This window comes from Lepisma saccharinum, chromosome 3 (genome assembly GCF_977018435.1).
Source record: "Lepisma saccharinum chromosome 3, izLepSacc3.1, whole genome shotgun sequence".
Lineage (NCBI taxonomy): Eukaryota > Metazoa > Arthropoda > Insecta > Zygentoma > Lepismatidae > Lepisma > Lepisma saccharinum.
Genome location: NC_139231.1, coordinates 85,906,430 through 85,931,133, shown reverse-complemented (window position 1 = coordinate 85,931,133; position 24,704 = coordinate 85,906,430). Strand labels below are relative to the sequence as shown.

Below are 24,704 nucleotides of genomic sequence, written 5' to 3'. Positions count from 1 at the left end.
TTATTTGTGCAAATAAATATGAATTGAGATTATTCTCAAAGAAAGCAAGTTATTTTGTGCCTGCTAACTAACTAACTAACTCTCTAGCCTTCTTAAACCCGAAGGTTCATGGCTGCAGCAACACAGGCCTTCCATCTTTCCCTATCTTGAGCAAGATCTATATACTCTTTTCCATCCCTACCGATTTCCCTTAGGTCCATCTCAACGTTGTCCCTCCATCTTCGTCTTGGCCTTCCCACAGGTCTCTTACCATCCTCTTTCAATGTAAGGGACCAAGTTTCACATCCATATAATACTACAGGCAAAATTACTGTTTTGTATATTTTAACTTTTAGTTTCTTAGATATTAAACGAGAAGACAAAATTTATGAAGAGAGAAGTAACATGCATTTCCTGAATTAAGCATACTTTTTATTTCCGCTTTAATATAATTTTCACATGTTAATATTACTCCTAAGTATTTGAATTTGGAAACTGGTTCAAACGAGTTGTTATCAATAATTAGATTTTGATTATTACCTAACACTTGGTTTCGGCCTCTAAGCATATATTTAGTTTTCTCTTTGTTAACTTCCAAACCTATCTCTTTAGCAGTTTTGAAAACTATTTTAGCATTATTCTTAATTGTATTCACATCACCCCCAGTAAGTCTACATCATCTGCATATGCTAACAACTGAGTCACACCATTTAATTTTAGTCCTTATTTAGTTTCTTTTACCTTCCTAACAGCATATTCTATGCAAAATTAAAGAGCAATGGAGATAATGCATCTCCTTGTTTTAACCCATCATGAATTGTAAATTTGTCAGACATATTAATACCCACACGAATTTTACTTTCTGTTTCACTGGTGCATATTTTTATCATACTAACAAGCTTCTTAGGTATTCCAAACTCTACTAATATATTATATAATTTATCTCTTTTGACCAAATCATATGCTTTTTTGAAATCAATGAATAGCTGATGGACATTTTGATTATATTCCCACTTTTTTTCAAGTGTCTGTCTGATGTGAAAAATTTGATATGTAGTTGATCAGTTACGTTTAAATCCACATTGATAATCACCTATAATTTCATTAGCATACGTGGTCTGTTAGGAAAGTAATGAGACTGATTTTCTGTAAACGATGAATTTTATTATTTTTACAAATCAAGGTTATCCCCTTCAAAATAGTTCCCTTGGGCAGCTACACAGCGATGGAGGCGTTGTTTCCATTGTTCGTATCAGTGCTGGAAGGCTTCTGCTGGAATACCTTTTAGCTCGTCGGTTACGCTCTTCTGGATATTATCCAAAGTATCAAAATGGCGTCCTTTCAAGTGGTTTTTGAGCAAAGGGAATAAAAAAAGTCACAGGGACTGAGATCCAGTGAATATGGGGGCTGAGAAACCACGGGAATGTTTTTTTTTGCCAAAAATTCATTGATGGAGACTGCCGTGTGACATGCTGCATTGTCGTGGTTCAGCATCCAAGTGCGTGCAATGTCTGGTCGCACACGTGCAACCCTTTCCCTGGGTCTTGCAAGGACTTCACTCGGTACACACGTTCAAATTTAACTCACTACTGATCATTCTCACCATCAATCGACGATCTGACCTCACAAGAGACCTCACTCTTTCCACATTGTCATCCGTTTTTGAGGTTGAAGGTCTTCCCGCACGAGGTTCGTCTTCCACTTGTTCTCGGCCTTCTAAAAAGGACTTCTGCCATCTGAACACTTGTGCGCTAGATAGTGCATGTTCTCCATAAGCCCTTTGTAACTTTTCATAAGTCACAGTGGCGGATTCGCCAAGCTTAACACAAAATTTGATGGCGCAACGTTGTTCAAACTTTTGCCAGTCCATTTTCGTAACGCACCTCACAAACACAACTTCACGTCAGACGCTCTCAACAGTAGTGTAGCAACCGTAGCAAGTTGAAACTTGTACTGAGTCAACGGCAAGCGTTCACCTACCTGCCGTGTGAAGGTGGTGGCAGCAGCGTTGCCGGTTCGTGCACAGTGTTGCCAGTCTCATTACTTTCCTAACAGACCACGTATGGTGTTAGTCTTGTTAAAAGAATGTTAGACAATATTTTGTATGTTGTTGAGAGTAGAGAAATTCCACGGTAATTATTGCAGTTCATTTTATCACCTTTTTAAACACAGGAACAATTATGGATTCTTTCCACTGTTGAGGGATTTCTTCTTTATTCCATATTAAACAAATTAATTTATGAATTTGACATATTAATGAATTTCCACCATATTTAATTAACTCAGCTGGTATTAAATCAATGCCAGGTGCTTTGTTATTCTTTAGCCTTTTAATAGCATCTTTAACTTCAGTCAAGTTAGGTTCTGGAACTAAAGGTTCTGCTGTGTGTACTTCATTCACTTCTGATTTACCTCCTACATGGACATTTAAATGGTCATTAAAGTAGTTCTTCCATCTATTTAGAATATCGCTTGGGTCAGCTAGAAAATCACCGTCTTTATCTTTTATCAAGTTTACTTTAGGTTGCCACCCCTTTCTAAACTCATTTACACTTTTATATAAATCTCTTTTATTTTTAATTTTTGCTGTTTGTTTCAATTTCGTGAATTTTGCTTTTCAAGTGATCTCTTTTTTTACTTCTAAACGTGCAGTTAACTTCTCGCTTTATTCTATTATAATTGTTTAGATTTGTATCATCAGAGTTATTTAACCACCTAAGTCTAGCCTGATCTCTTATTTCTATTAGATTATGACATTTATTATCAAACCATGGCTTACTTTTTCTCGGTTTATGGTATCCTATACTTTCTTTAGCTGCTGATTCTATTGCATTACGTATGTGCTCCCAATTCTTATTTACGTCTGTTTCATTGATATTTTCATCATCATTTGTGACGTTGCCTTTTGGTTTGGTTTATTGACGCCCGGGAGGAATAGATATATATTGGAAGCAGTGCCGGAGATGGTAATTGTCAATAACCACATTTAATCAAACCTAGACAAATACGCACAAATCTCGATTTTTGCAGCGCCTTTACTGCGTGTGCCTCGAGCAGTTTGCTTGAACCACGCGCATGTAACGACGAGCAAAGCCCTCTTATAATGGGTCGAATGGATTACGCGCTCAGTGCATCCATTAAATGCTAATTTTACCAACAAAGGGGGATTCATTTAATATTTCTCCCATGCCAAGGATTTTACACGCAGAAGCAACATAAAAAAAAAGTTCAAATGTGCATTTTTATGTTGACACCTATAAACAAACAATTTTAATTAAACAAAAATGCATATACTATGTTTACCCAAAAATACCCTTCAGATTATGCGGTTAGTTGCACAGCCTGTCGCTATACGATGACGTAACGTGGGAAGATTACCAATTTTTATCTTAGTGACTTGTGTTTGCAAAATGCCAAGAAAGGTACAAGGAAATATTAACCAATGTGACCTTTATTACTAGTAACTTTGTCACTCAACAATTGTAAGTACATATATATTCAACATATTCCATAACAATATTACCCCAGGATAAATGGTAAACATTATGTTAATCACAAATTCGTGTTCCTTTTTTTTTATGTCTTGCGTCGCGCATACATCGACACGTACCTCTCTTACAAGCAACTCGACCAGCGAGATTAATTTACTATTCTACTATTCAGGTACAAAAAGATCAATCTGCCATTTTTCATTCTACAGAAAAAAATGGCTGCTGTGGCTCAGTCGGTAACGCGTCTGACTACCATGCTAAAGGTCCCGGGTTCGATCCCCGGCCGGTTCAAATCCGGGAACTTTTCTAACAATGGAAGCAGCCCCGGCGCCCACCCAGCGTCGAATAACATGGGTACCTGGGGGAAACCCTGTGGGGTAAAGGCGGTCAGGGGCATGATGCTGATCACATCACCCCCACTCACGACCAGATCAAGAAAGTGTGGGGCGTTACCCCCACACCCCCTATACGCCTTCATGGCATGGTGCTATGCACAGGGGAACACTTTACCTTTTTACTTTTACAGAAAAACACTTTTTTTTTTGTTTAAAAAAAAATCGTGAATATGGTTACTTATGTATTTTACTCTACCCAACAATTATTGTATTTGGGGGTCTTTCATTTGTAATACCCTTTTATATAATGTTACGAACGCGTTGAATGAACCCTTTGATGCTACCGCTTTTTGGGGGAATTTTAACAGAAAGCAAACTAACAAGGGATGGAAGGTTAGCACGTAGGAATTTACGTAAGATGCTTTTTGTTGTCAAGTATTTCCACAGTCGTTATTCTATGGTTCAAAAAAACACGAATAATTAACACTGTTGCAATTAAGGATTAATTTAGGTACTACAATTCGTGGTACGTTCACAATTATGTAGTCATTAGTCAAACGTGGAAATACCAGACACGCAGACAACGTCTAACTATAAGGCAGGCATTTGCAATTTAATCAGTGCATGCTTTTAGCAGTCGAAAACGTGCACGTTCATTCCAATTATAAAAAGGTTCAAAGTTTCACTTCCTGTGTTAGGGTTTGTTCTAAAACAAAAAAAAAAAGGATGATTGAATTCGTGCTTCGTTAATTTAGAACGGGCGAAAAGTCAGAAATAAGATGGGTACCGTTCGCTGCATGAATAGTTCAAAATTTAAGTTAACTTCACTACAAGTCTTTTTGCGTTGCTATTACCAGATCTTCCAATTCTACGTACCTTAAAACATGTGGCGTGTTTTACACAAACAGCCTCCAACGTAACATGGCGAGTTAAATCCACTGTCCGGAATCTTAGGTGTTTCAATGCATGCTTTTGGTACTCGTCATGCAACTTCCAGTTCTATATCGAAGGTACGAGAAGGTTGGCCTGATAAATCGACTGCAGCTGCCTAGTTGTCGGACATCGTTTCACGGACCCATCGAAGCACGAACTAAAATTGCTGAAAGACCAGCAATTTCAGGGTATTTGGAGGAGTACCACAGTGTGTCACCAGGAGGCAGCACGTCTATATGCAGCTGACAGAGGGAGCTACCCTCTGGCGGCGGACATGAGAACTTCGTTTTTAAACGAAAGTTCCTTTTGTGGACTGTGACGCTGCGGGATTTTATATTATAAAATAGCATCGTCACAATTTCCCCCCAGTCGAGGAAAAGTAAACCCACACAACCAAAGCACCGAAAAGGTGTGTAACCATAACCATCATTTGTACATGAAATACAATATCAACCCCAACATATATTTATACGTGGTCTGTTAGGAAAGTAATGAGACTGGCAACACTGTGCACGAACCGGCAACGCTGCTGCCCCCACCTTCACACGGCAGGTAGGTGAATGCTTGCCGTTGACTCAGTACAAGTTTCAACTTGCTACAGTTGCTACACGATTGTTGAGAGCGTCTGACGTGAAGTTGTGTTTGTGAGGTGCGTTACGAAAATGGACTGGCAAAAGTTTGAACAACGTTGTGCCATCAAATTTTGTGTTAAGCTTGGCGAATCCGCCACTGTGACTTATGAAAAGTTACAAAGAGCTTATGGAGAACATGCACTATCTAGGGCACAAGTGTTCAGATGGCAGAAGTCCTTTTTAGAAGGCCGAGAACAAGTGGAAGACGAACCTCGTGCGGGAAGACCTTCAACCTCAAAAATGGATGACAATGTAGAAAGAGTGAGGTCTCTTGTGAGGTCATATCGTCGATTGACGGTGAGAATGATCAGTAGAGAGTTAAATTTGAACGTGTGTACCGAATGAAGTCCTTGCAAGACCCAGGAAAGGGGTTGCACGTGTGCGACCAGACATTGCACGCACTTGGATGCTGCACCACGACAATGCAGCATGTCACACGGCAGTCTCCATCAATGAATTTTTGGCAAAAAAAAGCATTCCTGTGGTTTCTCAGCTCCCTTAGTCGCAGGATCTCAGTCCCTGTGACTTTTTTATTCCCCTTGCTCAAAAACCACTTGAAAGGATGCCATTTTGATACTTTGGACAATATCCAGAAGAGCGTAACCGACGAGCTAAAATGTATTCCAGCAGAAGCCTTCCAGCACTGTTACGAACAATGGAAACAACGCCTCCATCGCTGTGTAGCTGCCCAAGGGAACTATATTGAAGGGGATAACCTTGATTTGTAAAAATTATAAAATTCATCATTTACAGAAAATCAGTCTCATTACTTTCCTAACAGACCACGTATATTACAATACACAACAAAAAATGCTTAATGGAAAATTCCAAAAAAGTAATTGTTGCAATGAATATATCTAGATCAAAAAAATATATATACATAGCTATAAATATATACAATCAGGCCATTCCATATAAAGGAAGGTACCCTAAGCACAAGCACATGATGTAAAAAAAAAATAATGGGCATGAATGAAAGTATGGTTATGAATAGAACATCCCCAGACATAATTTAGGCTAAATATAGAAACTATTAGCACCATAATATATAGGTACAGTTACAATGACATACTCAGAACACTCAGCAAACATGCATAAATTAGATCAAGCAGGAAACATGCATCATATAATATAATCTTAATATAAAAATTTTGCTTTTGCGCATGTATACAAAAAAAAAAAAACTTAAAACATGCAAAAATTCCTATACTGCATAAGCAAGATGCATATAATTAATTTAGAAAATCCGAATTTTAAATGCCAAAGCATGAAAAGATTTGTGTGATCAAAATTCCTACAAGAATGAGCTACACCATAGGAGTGATAGCTATTATACATCCTAGTATCAAATACAAGGAATAAAAAAAAATATATTATTCATAACCCAACACACACTACAGTGCGAAAATTTTACAATCCAGATAAATCAACCACAATCTCTATCATACAAATTGTTTGCCATCACGGTCAAACACATAGAGAAGATATCGATGAAACAGGTACATAAAAGAATTTGTAGCACTGATAAAAAAAACACAACCACCTAGCTGTAATCCATCGCAGATTCCATGTGAGATAAAAGGGTAGGGTGAAGGAAATATATATATATTGAACTCGCTGGCAATAGAAGTATCCAGACTTGGTTCCAATTCCATACCAAATTGTCAGTAGAGTGTACATCCTCACGAAGAAAAATATGAAACAAAAGAAACTCGAAATCAATAATAGAGTACGTAAAGATGGAAAGAAGAAAAGAAATAGGAAAGAAGGGGGAGGACACTACTGAAGGAAGGAAGAAAGGAGGTAGCATCATTACAATATACATATGACAAATTAATACACCATGAGATATCACCTACAGAATATACAGCAAGAAAAGCAACTTTTGTGAAATGCATTAACATGCCCACACATAATATTACATATAAAAGTCAATTAGACAAGCAGAATCTAAACCATAAAGCCAAAATTATGACTTAATTTTAACTAAATTTGAAAATAAACTTTTACTCTAAATTTAGAGGTTCTATACTATCCAAAAGGCAAGGGTAGAAACATGAAATGATCAATAAATGCACTAATATCATGTAACAAAAAAAATATATATAATAAGGTTTATGATGGGTTTTGTAGGACATGACCCATCTGTGAATTTGCCAGATCCGCCATCACAGGAGAAGGTATAGAATCACGAAGAGTATAAGGTTTAACATGCGAAACATGAGCTTTCTTAACTATCTGTTTGGTATCAGGTTCAACCAAAAGGATCGTAACAGGACCAAGCATCTTATAAACCTTGGCAGGACCTGTCCAACGTCCCTGAAGTTTAGCCGAAATATTCTGCAAAGCATTACTTTGGGGAAAAGTGCGAAACAACACCAAATCACCCAGCTTATAAGAAACAGATGTACGAGTTGCATCATATTTACGCTGGCGAGAATGCCAGGATTTCAGCAGGTGTTTATAGGCCTCACCCCAACGGTGAGCACGATCAGGCAAAGGAGGAGCAGCCAGTTCCGCATCAGTTTGCAGTTCCCAAAAGAAATTCATTGGCCTGTCAATATCACGACCAAAGATGATTTTGGCTGGACTTGCGTAAGTACTGTCATGATGGGCAGTATTAAAAGCAAAGGCAATACTACTTAACTGTGTATCCCATTTAGAATGGTCCTGAGAATGGTAACAAATCAAGGATGCCTTCAAGTTTCTAATAAACCTTTCCGCCAATGAAGGATTAGGGTAATAAGCACTGGTGTATATGTGTCTAATATTAGATTCAAACAAAAAGTTGTTAAAGAGATGGGAACGGAAATATGAAGCATTGTCTGAAACCAATTCGCACGGAGCACCAAAAAGGAGAAACAAGGACCTCAATTTGTCAATAATCAAATGAGATGCAGCTGAACGAATCGGATATAATGAGACCCATTTTGAAAAAGCATCTACAACTACCAGAATAAAGGTATTACCTTTCGAAGACCGAACCAAGGGACCCACCAAATCAATATACAAACGTCGCTATGGATGACGAATGACTTCGGAAGACAGTAAACCCTGAGGTCTACGTATGGCAAGCTTGGCCCGCTGACAGATATCACAGGAGCGAACATACTGTCGAATATCACTAAGATAGTTGGGCCACCAAAAAAGGGACGCAATCTTCTTAATGGTCTTATTAACACCCAGATGTGAACCACCTACAGGGGTGTCATGGTAGTACCGACAAATTAAATGCTGTAGTACTTGTGGTAAAACAATTTGAGAAGATACAGCACGAGGAGGCTGCCAAACTAAAAAATCTTGAAACAAGTGGTAATGCTTAACAGATTGACCCTCTTGTAATTGTTTCATAATGGGTTGCAAAGCAGTATCCTGTGCCTGAAGTGCAGCAATATCTGCCTTATTAAAAGGAATAATATTAAATTTAGGAGCTGCACATGCTAAGCTCGTAAAAGATGGAGCTATAGAAAAATCCTCAGGAGAATGTATTCGAGAAAGACAATCTGCAACAGGATTTTTTGCTGAAGAAATATGTTCAACGCTGTAAGAGAAACGTGAAAGATATAACAACCAACGTCCAAACTTGCCAAATTGCTCGGGATGTTTAAGCAACCATGACTAGGCCTGGTTGTCGGTTTGCAAGATAAAATGTTTGGAAGTCAAGTAGGTTTCAAATTTCTTGAAACCGAAGACAATAGCGCAACATTCAGCCTCATATATAGATTGTTTGCGCTCCGGAATGGTACGCTTCCTTGATGCAAAAGCAATGGGGCGCAGGGAACCATCAGATTCACGCTGATTCAAGGTAGCCCCAAGAGCCAAACTGGAAGCATCAGTCTGTAAAACAAACTCCTAAAAATCAGGTAATGCGAGTACCGTATGTTGAACAAAAGCAGTTTTCAAATTATCAAATTTTATTTGGTCATCCTTGGTCCACACAAAGGGATGAACCTTCTTACATTTATCGGTAAGAAAACTAGTCTTTTCCGCAAAATGAGGCAAAAAGCGGGAATAGTAAGAAAGCAAACCCATGACCTGAGAAACACCTTTCTGACTTTTAGGAGGAGGGATATCCTGTATAGCAGAAATGCGATCAGGATCCATGACCATCTCGCCATGACGTACGATATAGCCGAGGTATTTGATTTCATGAGCCATCCAAGTAGACTTTGAGGGATTAACAGTGAGACCATGTTCACGAAGTGCTTGAAGAACTTCAGCGAGGTGTTGTAAATGAGTGTCCATATCAGGAGAATATATCAACAACTCATCTGCATAATTTAACAAGAACTTATATTTAAATTTTCCCAAGATCTCGTCAAGAGCCCTAGTCAAGATTTGAGTTCCTAAATTGATGCCAAAAGGTACCCGGGTGTACCGATATTGACCAAACGAAGTGACAAAAGCAGTCAGATCTTTACTTTGTCATCCAATCTAATTTGATGGAAGGACTGGCATAAATCCAAGCATGAAAAAACGGAGGCAGTTTGAAGATGTTGAAATAATAAATCTATACGGGGTTGTGGTAATTGATCATAGGCAATCAAACGATTAAGATTCTTATACGAGCATAATAAATGATGGGTACCATTCTTTTTGGGAACCAGAAAGGCCGGACTGGAATAAGGGGACCGACAGGGTTCTATAATGTTCTGAGCCTGTAATTCCTGTATTTGATGTCTTAAAATGTCTGTTTGCACCGGGTTTAGCTGAAAAGGTTTGCAACGAAATGGAATATCAGACACCAAAGGGATGGAAACAGGGGGTAAGGTACAAGAGCCAACCTTTTCCGTAACCACATCACTGAAGGTTTCCAAAAGATATTCAAGATTGAGAGGAAAGGAAGAAGGCAATATAGGTTCTAAAACTTGATCAGTTTGTAGAGAAACATGCGGAGAAGAAGGGGGTACCTGCGAAGTTGATGGTGAGGGATGTAAGTCAAACTCCAATGGAATACCCTCCAAAAAAAATGGAAAGGATATGACCTTGCTTTCCAAAGAGAGAGTATAGTGGAACCACAAGCAAAAAAACCTGCGCAGAAGCACATCGCGCCGGTGGGTGCAGGAAAGGGCAGGGGGGAAGGAACATTCAGCCGGCTCACGTCAGCGTTGCCAGGCCTATTGATTTCTCGGGAGAATTTCTTAATAAACTATTGCTATGGAACCTCCAACGGCCAGCTCAAAAACACGTTTCCTGCTCATCTTTACTTGAACATGGAGGAGAGATGTGGAATGAAACTCCACTCAGCCGTGAAAAGTGCTGTTTGAACTGTGAAATTATGTCAAACGCTACTAAATTGAGCTAGGAAATAATTTTATTACTTTTACTACATTACTACTTTTAGATGGCTGTATTTTATCCCACCCTAAACTCTATTTCTATTTTAGTTATTTTACGTCGCTTTTGTGCCTCTACGGGCAAGTACGACAATATGGATGAATGAAAAACTGATGAAATGGATGATATGACACAGACACAGTGAAAAACGTCCTTGCCTTACTAGGTAGAAACACTGACTTCGTAGCGGGGGCAAATTATGTTATACATGTATGTGTTTGTGGGTGTGTGTGTGTGTATTTCTAGCAGATGGGGAGGATGGGTGGCACCCTAGCATAAGCATTGCTATCTTGAATAATTGAGGAAGACATGCTGTCTAATTCACCAAATATATTTCACATACGTAATGCATTTTTTCATTATGGTGCAGGATGCGTGCCCACCCCTATCGATAGCTGTACACCGAACACCAGCAGAAGGCAAATTGATTTGTTATTGTTAGCATTCGACTTGAAAGATTGTGGAAAATCGCCGACAACGAAAGGCGGCACGTTAGCTTCATCTGTGAACACAACTTTCTACCATTTCCTGTCATAAAAATTCCTCGCGACAATAGAGGCATCACAAACTCCTTGTGTCGATGCTGAGAAAGGGCAAATTTGTGGGTGTTTTCCATGCACCCTCTAACCGGAAAATGCGGAAGAGATAAAAGATGTTGGTCGGTTCCTTCGGGCAGTTTACTTTCTTTTGTTTGAAACATGTCCACTCCTGAAATGGAGATCTTCGGTATATTTTCGCCAAACACAGGGTGCTGGGTTTAGCACCATTGTTACAAAAGTATATGTGACGTTTACACCGTAAACAATGCGTGCCACTCCCCTTTCCCCCCCAGTACGCACAACTATGCCGCTCCTCCCCCCCCAAGAACGTCGTTCATCCGCTACTATTAGATCATCTGATTTTGTAGCAGAACTTCTGGTTTCCAAGGAACAATCTCCCGAATTTTTCAAATCTGACCTGGCAACATTGCCCCGAACACCGATAACGGCAGGGAAGTTGCGCGAACGCTTTGGACGGAAGGTTTTTTTCCTTGTGGTCGAGCTATAGCACCCATATGACAAAGAAAATCTGTTCCCAAAAGCAAAGGAAAAGGTAATGAGTCAGATATCTAAAATCGCCATTTCCAAGATAAGTGACCCACACGCAATGATATGGAACTATAAGATGACAAGGCAAAAGTATTATTAGTAACATCTTTCAAAGCTATAGACTGATCATTAAAAATTGTACAAGGGGATTTAATGCATTATACGAGGGTCACTATTTATATTTTGAGCCTAACAATGAAAAAACAGGAATTTGGCATTTTATTGTTTTTCGAAGTATTCTCCTTTATGGTCAATACACTTTTGCATTCGTTCAAACCATTTGTCAAAGCAGTTTTTCCAATCTTCTTGAGACACCTCCATAATATGGTTTTTGAACACATCAACGGCGTCTTCCACCGACGAAAATCGTTGTCCACGCAATTTATTCTTGACATTCGGGAACAAGAAGTCATTGGGTGCCAAATCAGGACTGTATGGCGGATGACCCATCAATTCGATTTTTTGACTGTTCATAAAGTCGGTTGTTAGACGAGATGTGTGACAGCTGGCATTGTCTTGATGAAGAATGATCCGACGGCGTTTGTTTGTTTTCCATATTTGACTGAAGACCTCTGGCAAACAAATTGTTGTGTACCATTCAGAGTTGACCGTTCTACGTTCCTCTAAAGGCACAGTTGCCACATGACCAGTTTTCCCGAAAAAACAGGCGACCATTTGTTTCAATGTGCTTCGAGCGCGAACAACTTTTGTTGGATTGGGTTCATCTTGAAACACCGATACAGTCGACTGCTGTTTACGTTCCGGCTCATATGCATATATCCATGATTTGTCACCTGTTACAATCTTATATACGTCTTTTGAAGCACCACGATTGTATTTATTGAGCATTTGTTTGCACCAATTGACGTGAGCGTCTTTTTGAGTTTTTGTCAAATTGTGTGGGATCCAACGAGAACATACCTTTCTCACAGCTAAATGATCATGTAATATTTTATATATGCTGGTGGAACTAATGCCTATGGTTGCCTCAATCTCACAGTATGTCACATGACGATCTTGCAGTATTAGGTTTTGCACAGCATCAATGTTTTCTTGAACAACAACTGATTTTGGACGACCTTCGTGAATCTCGTCGGTGAGCGAATGGCGGCCACGATTAAATTCGTTATACCAGCGTTTCACAGTGGCAAAGGATGGGGCTTCATCGCCAAATGTGGAAGTAAGTTGATCGATGCACTCTTGTCTTGATAATCCATGTCGAAAATCATAAAAAATCATCGCACGAAAATGTTCACGAGTTAATTCCATTTTATTGTTGTCGCGCAATCTCCAAGCCAACATAAACAACACAAATCAAGCTATTGACAAAACATTTGAAGTACGTTATGGTCAATAATGCCAGACGATTCCGTGCAAACGTCAAATCGCGCCTAACTTCAATCAGTGTTGCCAAGGCTCAAAATATAAATAGTGACCCTCGTAAAAGAGAAGAAGCAATAATAGAAACAGATGAAGCAGTATCTATTAAAGCTAAGCAAGGCTGGTCATTCAGAAGAACCCAGATAGTTGGAGTTGGATACCCTTCCGACAAAAATGGGTACTCAGCATGTAACGAAGACACGAGTGGAACGGGAGTGGAAATGGGAGAATGGGAAGAAAATTCCCCAGCATGAGGAGGAGAAAAGGAAGTCTGCATAGCTGTCATACACGAAGAAACTTGATCAGGTTCGGGTGACGTCTGAGATGAAACTGTGTTCACCTGTACAGGCTCTAATCCTTCCCTCAAATTTACAGATTGCAAATGCAAGGTCCACTTTAATTCAGGTTGTAAAATATGTTGTGCTAAAGCGAAAAAATCCTTCATACTCTGAGGACGAGCGTGCCCGAGGAGGAGTGAAGGAGCAGGAAAACAAATACCCTCAATTATAACATCAATCAATTGTTTATCGGACCAATCCACTACAAGGACCTGGCTAGAGTCATAAATGTCTCTAAGATAAGAGTATAAAGACTCTGTTGGATGTTGCACCCGTTGAAGGATCGAGCGTCGAAAAAGTTGTAACCTAGAAATAGGAATTAGTCTATTCCAGATCATTGATTTAAATAGATGCCAGGGTAATTTTTGTAAAAGACCCTCCATCCATACTTTACGAAGTGGAAGTAGGGTATAAGGCAAGGCCAACAACAAAATAGATTCAATATCTAACAATTCGAGACTGATCACTTTATGCAGTGTCAACAGAAAGGTAAATAACTGAGACACATCATGGCCCGTTAATGGGGATAAATCCTGAAAAAATAAATTTACTGTGGAAAAACGAACAAAGTCTCTGGTCGGGGTTTGATTCTGAGGTAAAATCAGTCCCTGGAGGAAATCAACAGTTGAAGGTGAAGGAGGTGGTAAGGTTGAAGACCCATAAGGGGCAGGGGGGGGGGGTATAGAAAATGACATAATGAAAAAGGGGCATAAAAAAAATACACCTAACAACATGTAAAGGATAAGGAAAACAAAATTGTGCACAACTGAGAAAAGTAAAGGAGGGTGGGAATGGTTATCAGGAAAAAAAATTCCCAAAATTGAAAATCTCAAAACTTGTGTGTAATAATCACACTACAATTCCACTTCCTATTATTTATATTACATAAATCAAAAAGAACAGAGCTCAACAAAATATTTGGGAGGTGGCTGGGGGTAGTGGCAGGGAAAAAAATTACTGAAAAAATTGGAAAGCAACCTTGCTATGCTACCAAAACTTTGTGACGTTGCCTTTTGGTTTGGTTTATTGACGCCCGGGAGGAATAGATATATATATATTGGAAGCAGTGCCGGAGATGGTAATTGTCAATAACCACATTTAATCAAACCTAGACAAATACGCACAAATCTCGATTTTTGCAACGCCTTTACTGCGTGTGCCTCGAGCAGTTGCTTGAACCACACGCATGTAACGACGAGCAAAGCCCTCTTATAATGGGTCGAATGGATTACACGCTCAGTGCATCCATTAAATGCTAATTTTACCAACAAAGGGGGATTCATTTAATATTTCTCCCATGCCAAGGATTTTACACGCAGAAGCAACATAAAAAAAAAGTTCAAATGTGCATTTTTATGTTGACACCTATAAACAAACAATTTTAATTAAACAAAAATGCATATACTATGTTTACCCAAAATACCCTTCAGATTATGCGGTTAGTTGCACAGCCTGTCGCTATACGATGACGTAACGTGGGAAGATTACCAATTTTTATCTTAGTGACTTGTGTTTGCAAAATGCCAAGAAAGGTACAAGGAAATATTAACCAATGTGACCTTTATTACTAGTAACTTTGTTACTCAACAATTGTAAGTACATATATATTCAACATATTCCATAACAATATTACCCCAGGATAAATGGTAAACATTATGTTAATCACAAATTCGTGTTCCTTTTTTTTATGTCTTGCGTCGTGCATACATCGACACGTACCTCTCTTACAAGCAACTCGACCAGCGAGATTAATTTACTATTCTACTATTCAGGTACAAAAAGATCAATCTGCCATTTTTCATTCTACAGAAAATCACATTTTTTTTGTTTAAAAAAAAAATCGTGAATATGGTTACTTATGTATTTTACTCTACCCAACAATTATTGTATTTGGGGGTCGTTCATTTGTAATACCCTTTTATATAATGTTACGAACGCGTTGAATGAACCCTTTGATGCTACCGCTTTTTGGGGGAATTTTAACAGAAAGCAAACTAACAAGGGACGGAAGGTTAGCACGTAGGAATTTACGTAAGATGCTTTTTGTTGTCAAGTATTTCCACAGTCGTTATTCTATGGTTCAAAAAAACATGAATAATTAACACTGTTGCAATTAAGGATTAATTTAGGTACTACAATTCGTGGTACGTTCACAATTATGTAGTCATTAGTCAAACGTGGAAAAACCAGACACGCAGACAACGTCTAACTATAAGGCAGGCATTTGCAATTTAATCAGTGCATGCTTTTAGCAGTCGAAAGCGTGCACGTTCATTCCAATTATAAAAAGGTTCAAAGTTTCACTTCCTGTGTTATGGTCTGTTCTAAAACAAAAAAAAAAGGATGATTGAATTCTTGCTTCGTTAATTTAGAACGGGCGAAAAGTCAGAAATAAGATGGGTACCGTTCGCTGCATCAATAGTTCAAAATTTAAGTTAACTTCATTACAAGTCTTTTTGCGTCGCTATTACCAGATCTTCCAATTCTACGTACCTTAAAACATGTGGCGTGTTTTACACAAACAGCCTCCAACGTAACATGGCGAGTTAAATCCACTGTCCGGAATCTTAGGTGTTTCAATGCATGCTTTTGGTACTCGTCATGCAACTTCCAGTTCTATATCGAAGGTACGAGAAGGTTGGCCTGATAAATCGACTGCAGCTGCCTAGTTGTCGGACGTCGTTTCACGGACCCATCGAAGCACGAACTAAAATTGCTGAAAGACCAGCAATTTCAGGGTATTTGGAGGAGTACCACAGTGTGTCACCAGGAGGCAGCATGTCTATATGCAGCTGACAGAGGGAGCTACCCTCTGGCGGCGGACATGAGAACTTCGTTTTTAAACGAAAGTTCCTTTTGTGGACTGTGACGCTGCGGGATTTTATATTATAAAATTGCATCGTCACACATTTAAATCCTGCAAAACATCAAATCTATTTGACAGTTTAATTTGGTAATCTTTCTTAATTCTTTCATCAGTAAACTTTCCTGTATCAAATTTTATAACTTTTAGATTTTGTTGCTTATGATTTCTCACTGAGAGTCTTTCTCTTAAGTTAGCAATTACTAAGTAATGGTAACTGGCACAGTCAGCACCTCTATGTGTACGAACGTCAATTATACTAGTATGCCTTCTCTTATCAATGAGAATATGATCTATCTGATTATGAGTTTTACCATCTGGAGAAGACCAGGTATATTTATGGATATCTTTATGTTTAAAAGTGGTACTTTTCACATTTAAATTCTTTGAGGTTGCAAAAGTAATCAATCTTATACCATTATCATTACTTAATTCATGAAGACTTTCTTTACCAATCGTGGGTTTAAATGTCTCTTCTTTGCCAATCTGTGCATTACAGTCACCTAACAGAATTTTCATATCATACTGAGAAAATTTATCAAAGACCTGTTCTAACTCTGTATAAAAATCATCTTTAGTATTATCATCTTTATCTTCTGTTGGTGCATGTATGTTTATTAAGATAATTTTACACCACCTACCCTGTAAAACTGCATATGATATCCTATAATTAATAAATTCTACTGTTGTAAGAGCCGAAATAATTCTATTATTTATGAAAAAGCCTGTTCCAAAATTATGATTTTCAGTACCACCATAGAAAAAAGTATAATTTTTAGTTTTACAATTCCCTTCTTCTGGCCACCTAACTTCCTGGACAGCTACTACATCTAATGTATACTTAACTATCTCATTAACTGTACACTGAAATGCCCCAGGCCGGTAAAGGCTCAGAACATTCCAGGTGCCTAATTTAATATCCTTATTCCTAATGTAGATCTTATCCTTAGTCCAGGGACCTCCCAAAGTAGTCCCCACCTGGAGATCCGAACGGGGGACTATTTTACCTCCGGAATATACCTTGGGAACATCCATGGCCTTATATTGCTGTTTCTTGACATATATTCTGCACAAATGTTATTATCCAGAAAATCTAGTCACTATTAACAAATTTGCGTGAAATGCAATATGTGCTCATGGGATTAGGCCTACTTACAAAATGTTAGCATTTTGATAACAAATTATTTTGGGTCAGGGACCTACTATTTACTTGATATTTTGGTGTTTTAGCGTGATTTTACCAACTTAGGCCTAATTCCTGCTAATTTTAGTATATAGAGAAATCGCTACTCCTGTTAATTGTACATGGAGTGAAATAGCCTTGTACTTTTGTTGGAGTGGAGTGGTGCTTGTATGTGTTGGGGATGTATAGCCAACCTTTGGTTGGTTATAATTCTCCTGGTCCGAAATGGTTACTGCCCTGTGGGCTAGTGTGTTCAGAAAGGCTAGATGCTGTGCTTTATGATGGAATTTCATATTTTTTTCATAAACATGTAAAATTAGATCTACCAAGACTTTAGTGTTACAGTTAAACATTCATAGACATTATAATGAATGCCCATCACAGTTGTGCTTAGTGCATTTATAAAATCAGTAAAAAGTATTGTACATAAAAGTACAATTATTCTTGAACCTCCTTCACCCTATAATAAATATAAATATATATGTGCTATTTCCAGGGAATTGAAGCAATTCAAGCTGTAGCAGAAGATTTGGAGAGAGTGGAAAAGGCTCATGGTGTTGGCAGAGATGACCCCCAATCTGATTTTGGAGACAAATTAAACTTTGGCTTGGTTAAGGTTGTTTATGAATGGGCAAAGGGAAAGGTGTGTTGCTTGCGTTATTCTGTAGCATTATGTTGTAAAATAAACTGCAGAAGTATGTGCAACTTGTATCACAAGCAAGGAATGTAGAACAAAAAATTTGATAGTGTCAGTATTAAATATTCCATGTTTACTCCAAGCATTTTTCAGTTTTTTTATTCATTGGTGTAGCCAGTGCTTATTAGGCCTCGACACTTTCTGAACTTAGGCCAAATTATCCACAAATATTGGTCGGTGTGCTGAGGATGATCATAAAATACTTTTTGCAGCACCTGTAACGCTGATCTTGAAGATCATACTTTTATCATAGTTCAGGGTGAAATATCTGTTTGGAACAATGGAAAGAGAATCATAAGGAAGCAACCAATTGATGTTGATTGATTCATTGATTTGATTTAATTTACTTCGCTTTTCTGCCACTTTTGGCTAATCCCAAAGATGAGAATGAATGAATGATGATATGATGAAACTGATGAAAGGATAGTCACAAAAAAAAAATATGCCCATGCCAGGATCCAAACCTGGGACCGCACCAATTAATGTAATGGCAGAACTTATTCTGTGCAAGAAACAATTTTTCCCAAATGCCCACAGACCAATTGCAATTTCTTTCAACCCTATCTGTCTACCCACTCCCACAGCAGAGAAATCTTCGTTAATTAGAGATGTTTTTAAGAGACACATACAGTGACTGACAGTGATGACTGTGTGCACAGTAACTTCTTGAAGATCACACCAGAGGAAGTGTTTGTAAGGTACAACATTCCATTGTAAGGTATGCGATTTTGTCGTACTAAAAACTAAAATTTTGGAAAAAATATGCAACTGTATTAATGTTAAGTGCAGAAGTAGAATCTTAGAAATACAGTAGTCACAGTATACTTAGTGGTAGGTATGTATTGTACTTCAGATTTGTTTTCCCATAACAGTTTTCAAACATGCTTTTTTTTTTTTATCAAATACGAGGGTGGTTCAGCATGCTCCGCCCCTGACATAGAAGGAACCCTCGTAGGAAAACCAAATCACTGTCACTTTTCAACATAGTCCCCTGCAACATTAACACACTTTTCCAATCGGCTTTCCAGTGCTTCAATCCCAGCAGAAAAAAATTATTTTGGTTGGTCCTGCAACCAAGAATTCACAACATCCATAACCTCGGAATCACTGGCAAAATGTTTTCCACAAAGGTGTTTCTTCATGTTCGGGAACAGGTGGAAGTCACTGGGGGCCAGATCTGGAGAATAAGGGGCATGAGGGACAATTTCAAACCCTGCTGCATGAATTGCAGCCACCGCAACTTGGGAGGTGTGGGCGGGAGCATTGTCACAATGGAACAACACACCACGGGCGAACATTCCGCGGTGTTTCTCCTTGATGGCAGTACGTAATTCTTCAATTAGGGTTGCAAAATAAACACCTGTGATTGTCTTTCCCTGTTGGAGATAATCTATCAAAAGGATTCCTTCTGCATCCCAGAACACAGATGCCATCACTCTGCCCTTTGATTGTTGAACCTTGAATTTCTTTGGGGGTGTTTCCATTGCATGCTTTGGCGTTTACTTTCAGGATCGAAGTGGTGAACCCACGTTTCATCCATTGTAACAAATCTCTTCAGAAACTTTGGCTTGTCAGCCTTTATTGTCCGCAACAGGTTCTGACTTGTCACACGACGTGTCCTCTTTTGGTTGACCGTCAGCATTCTCGGGACCCAATGTGCAGAGATTTTTGCCATTAACAAATGATGATGAAAAATTGAATGCACACTGCCAGTTGAGATGCCACATGTGTCTGCTATATGGCGGACAGTCACTCGCCGGTCTGCCAAAATCATGTCATGCACTTTTGTAATCATTTCTGCTGTGGTCACCGTTGCAGATGAGCCACCACAATGCTCATCTTCACAGGTCTGCCGACCACATTTAAATTCACGGCACCATCTCTTCACTGGATCATATGAGGGGCTAGAGTCTCCAAGAGTTCCCACCATATCTGCATGGATGTCTTTCGGTGTTAGATTTTTCTTGAGTAAATATTTTATCACTGCTCGGACCTCAGATTTTTCCATTGTTTCACATGTGACTACACTTCTTACTGATCATCAACGTGTAACAAAGAGAGAAATTGTTGTAAATTCTTGAAACTTTGTGGATATTAGTCTAAAGAATGAACAATGTTACATATAAAATTACAGGTCTCTACTATCAATGGAAATGGGTCAGGGGCGGAGCATGCTGAACCACCCTCGTATACCCCCACCTGAGAAAGAAATCCTGGCTATACCCTGAGTTTTATCGTCAAATTGTACCAGATTAATTATTTCGAGAAAAAAATTTGAACAAGGAGAAATATATTTTTATCTTGTTTATTTAACAGCCTTTTGCCGAGATTATGGAGTTCACTGATGTGCAAGAGGGAATTATTGTCCGTTGTATTCAGCAGTTAAGTGAGACACTCAGAGATGTAAAAGGTGCCGCTCGGATAATAGGGGAACCAAGATTGCAAGAGAAAATGGATGAAGCCTCAACTGCAATCAAGAGAGACATTGTATTCGCTGCTAGTTTATATACCCAGGAAGACAAGAAAACATAATCATCCACATCCAGGTGCTGGTATCCTTGTGATCAACGAAGTACTAAAGTTAATATAAACTTCTGTGACTGGGAATCAAACTGCTGTGATCATTTCTCATTGTGAACTCTCTGTGCATGTAATTTTGCACAAAAGTTGTACAGAAATAATAAATATTGAGTAAGAGTTGGTGGCATTTATTTTTATACTTCTTTGAATGTTTCAGAGTTAAGTACCTTTGCAAACTGAATTCAAGACAAAAATATGAGATGAGTCTTGCCATTGTAACTTTCCCTATCATTCGTCTTCCCATTTCTTTACAATTTTCAGCCAGTGGTGGAGTAATCAGCTACGAAGCCAGAAGTCCCAAGTTCAAAGCCTGGTCAGGGATAGATATAATGTTGTATTTGTCCCATCATTCATCCTCGTCATTGTGGTTAACTCAAGAGGTAGAAAAGTGACATAAATAAATGAAATAGAAGGGAATTTACAATTTTTGCTTTTTTAATTTCTTTCATCAACAAGAGTTCTTTCTTTCTGTCTTGTTTCACTGTTTGTTATCTGCTTTCAAATTTCAATTTTTTTTTACCTTTGTTAGGGATCTAGAATTTTCGATGTGGGGGTGTAAAGGCAAATTTAGAACCAAAATAACAATAACCATAAAAGGGCAATTTTGAAAATTTTAGAGGATGTTGGGGAAATTTGGGTGTGTGTGGATAAATCACTGGTCTATAGTCCCACTGTTCATGTTTCTGGATGTTTCTTCTTTAACTCTGAATTGTCAAAGCCTTTTGACGACTTAATTTTTACATGCAAAACCTGATTTCTCTATTTGTTTCTTAAATGTTTTCCTGTTCTATTGGCATTTCTTTTTCTTAGTTCTGCCTTCTTGAATGAATTACTAGAAGTTAACACTCCACAATTGCTTTTCTTGCTAAAAGTATCATTTTCATCTTTCTAAATTTGCATCTTTCCAGTGCCCCATATGTTGGCAGTACAGAATGTTGTTCGCTTTATATTTGACCATTTTTGACGGGTACTCACCTTAAGAGAGATTACGCCGCCCCCACCGATCATGTTCTATTGGACCTCCACATTGTGGACTATCGCCCGGCATCGCAGTTTCCATTGCAGCAAGCTCCGGCGCAGGACAGGCTGTCCCTCTCCTCCCTGCAAGCTTTCCATAGACCATCCAGTGTGCACGGGCAGCGATGTTGAAGATGTCGTTTCAACAGTCCAAATGCCCAAAAATCCATTGGACTGGCATCTGGGCTTTTCACGGGAATGTCTTCCAACGGAATGACACGAATTCCTAATTCCTCTGCCATTTCCTGATAAAAACGTAGTGATGTGCTGGCGGTATGACTCGAAGCCTTGTCCATATGGATCATCACCTGGTTCACGTCCATTCCATACAATTGTGGGGTGTCTCTCCGATAGATAGGTGTCAGAATGGAGTGTTGGAAGTATCTGACATTCACCTTCACGTTTTTGTCCACTCTGCATATCATCAACTTACCCTCATATCTGAATCCCGTCACAACCATAAAGCCACGAGGGAGACTTTCCCTGCACTGACGAACAAAGTTGCTGTGCCCCTTGCCGTCAATGTCACGGTATGTGATCGCCCGAATGTGACCACCAGCAGTGAGATGGACATATGATCCATCCATGATTCATCCATTGTGACAACTTTCTTCCATTTGGAACCCGCCAGGTACTTTTCATACAGTTTCTTGCAGTTTGTCTTACGTTCAGCAATGTGACGTGGTAGAAGGTGGTGTACATGGGCCTTCCGCACACACTTCAACCTGAGGCGCTTGCGAATTGTGTTGTTCACAGTTGACGGTGCGAGGTGAAATCTGTGGGCCATATCACGTTGAGTCGGGGGATTTTCTTGGCACGCCAATCGACGGATCCCCCTTCGCACTACGGGTGACACTTTGCTTGCAGCCCTTCTCCTGGTGGTTTTCGTGGGTGAATGTTTCGCAAGGGGAGCCTGTTGTGTGTAACGGGCTACAATAGCTTTCGCAGTAGTCACCCCGAGTGTTAACCCATTCTCCCGACACTGTTTCACAATGTGTACGTATGAAAACTTAGCATGGAAAAGGGCCATTACATAATCCTCCCAATACCGGTTGATTTTTGGCGCCATTTGATAACATTCACTACCAACACTCACGCACCTACAAGGTCAGACAAAACACTGCTTCTGCCAGCAGACCCATAGTTCCAGCATGATACGCCAGATGGCAGAACTGAATCGAAAATGGTCGGATATAAAGTGAACAACCTCTGTATTCATATACTGTACACTATATTAAAGTAAAATGTTGTGGCTAAAGCAGTGGCATGTTACCTGATTTACCAATGGTAAATCACTTATTTCATATATATAGAAATTACTGGAACATTTGAAGTTGCCGGAGTTCTGTTTTTGTTTTACTTACATTGTTGTTTTATTTCTATTATATCTAATTACTATGTAATAAATATATTCAATAAATAGGATTGTTGCGGTGAACTAGGTCACATTTCAGAATGTGCCACTGGGCTAAAGAACTTGCAATACAGGCTCCATTCCTACATGGGCTTTTGAGTTGAGAAACTACTCTCTTGAAGGGATACTCTTCCGTTGTCTTTGGCCATTCTCACATTCCTTGTGCCTTGACAATAAAATTGATTGTGAATAGTTGCATGTTGGGGGAGGGAGCACTAAAATGACTGTCATTCTTCACCATTTGGGCAAGTGGTTCAGATTCTCCCTCCCCCTCCTACTTTCCATCAGGCATCTTCTATTGTATCAAGTGACTTTCTATTCCCTCCCTTTTGGAGTTCTATCTGGGTATGAGTGCCAATTTGTTTAAATTCATGCTGACCTATACATGTAAAACGTATTGCAGGGTCAACTTGAATTTCTGGTAGGGGCCTGTGTCGATGGTATGAATCCTACTTTAAATTAGATCCAGTCGCAAAAGGTGTATATACACAAAAAGGAGACTGAAACTGTTTACAGAGGTATGAATACATACTTCTGTGTTGTAGTGTGACCAATGTTGTAACTAAACCAATATATTTGTTATTGTACTGTTTTGCATACACAGGAGATGTACTATGCAGGAATTTCAGCAAATAATTGGGGCTCAACTGGGACTTCCGCATCCTGTGCCGTTGCTCTACCAACTGCGCTACCTCTCTTGTGTGTGCAAATTTCAATTTTTTTTTACCTTTGTTAGGGATCTAGAATTTTCGATGTGGGGGTGTAAAGGCAAATTTAGAACCAAAATAACAATAACCATAAAAGGGCAATTTTGAAAATTTTAGAGGATGTTGGGGAAATTTGGGTGTGTGTGGATAAATCACTGGTCTATAGTCCCACTGTTCATGTTTCTGGATGTTTCTTCTTTAACTCTGAATTGTCAAAGCCTTTTGACGACTTAATTTTTACATGCAAAACCTGATTTCTCTATTTGTTTCTTAAATGTTTTCCTGTTCTATTGGCATTTCTTTTTCTTAGTTCTGCCTTCTTGAATGAATTACTAGAAGTTAACACTCCACAATTGCTTTTCTTGCTAAAAGTATCATTTTCATCTTTCTAAATTTGCATCTTTCCAGTGCCCCATATGTTGGCAGTACAGAATGTTGTTCGCTTTATATTTGACCATTTTTGACGGGTACTCACCTTAAGAGAGATTACGCCGCCCCCACCGATCATGTTCTATTGGACCTCCACATTGTGGACTATCGCCCGGCATCGCAGTTTCCATTGCAGCAAGCTCCGGCGCAGGACAGGCTGTCCCTCTCCTCCCTGCAAGCTTTCCATAGACCATCCAGTGTGCACGGGCAGCGATGTTGAAGATGTCGTTTCAACAGTCCAAATGCCCAAAAATCCATTGGACTGGCATCTGGGCTTTTCACGGGAATGTCTTCCAACGGA

The 24,704-nt window shown here is 39.1% G+C and overlaps 1 protein-coding gene across 2 annotated transcripts in view; it reads left to right on the top strand.

Annotated features, from left to right (window-relative positions):
- tst (superkiller complex helicase subunit twister) overlaps window positions 1-20,953 on the top strand; it is an 89,446-nt gene extending 68,493 nt beyond the window's left edge. For both annotated transcript variants that reach the window (XM_083118954.1, XM_083118955.1), the window contains exons 18-19: window positions 18,056-18,202; window positions 20,573-20,953. In XM_083118954.1, the coding sequence (XP_082975080.1) occupies window positions 18,056-18,202; window positions 20,573-20,788 (363 nt within the window). In that variant the 3' untranslated portion in view covers window positions 20,789-20,953. The remainder of the gene's footprint in view (window positions 1-18,055; window positions 18,203-20,572) is intronic.
- Window positions 20,954-24,704: the final 3,751 nt, after the last annotated feature.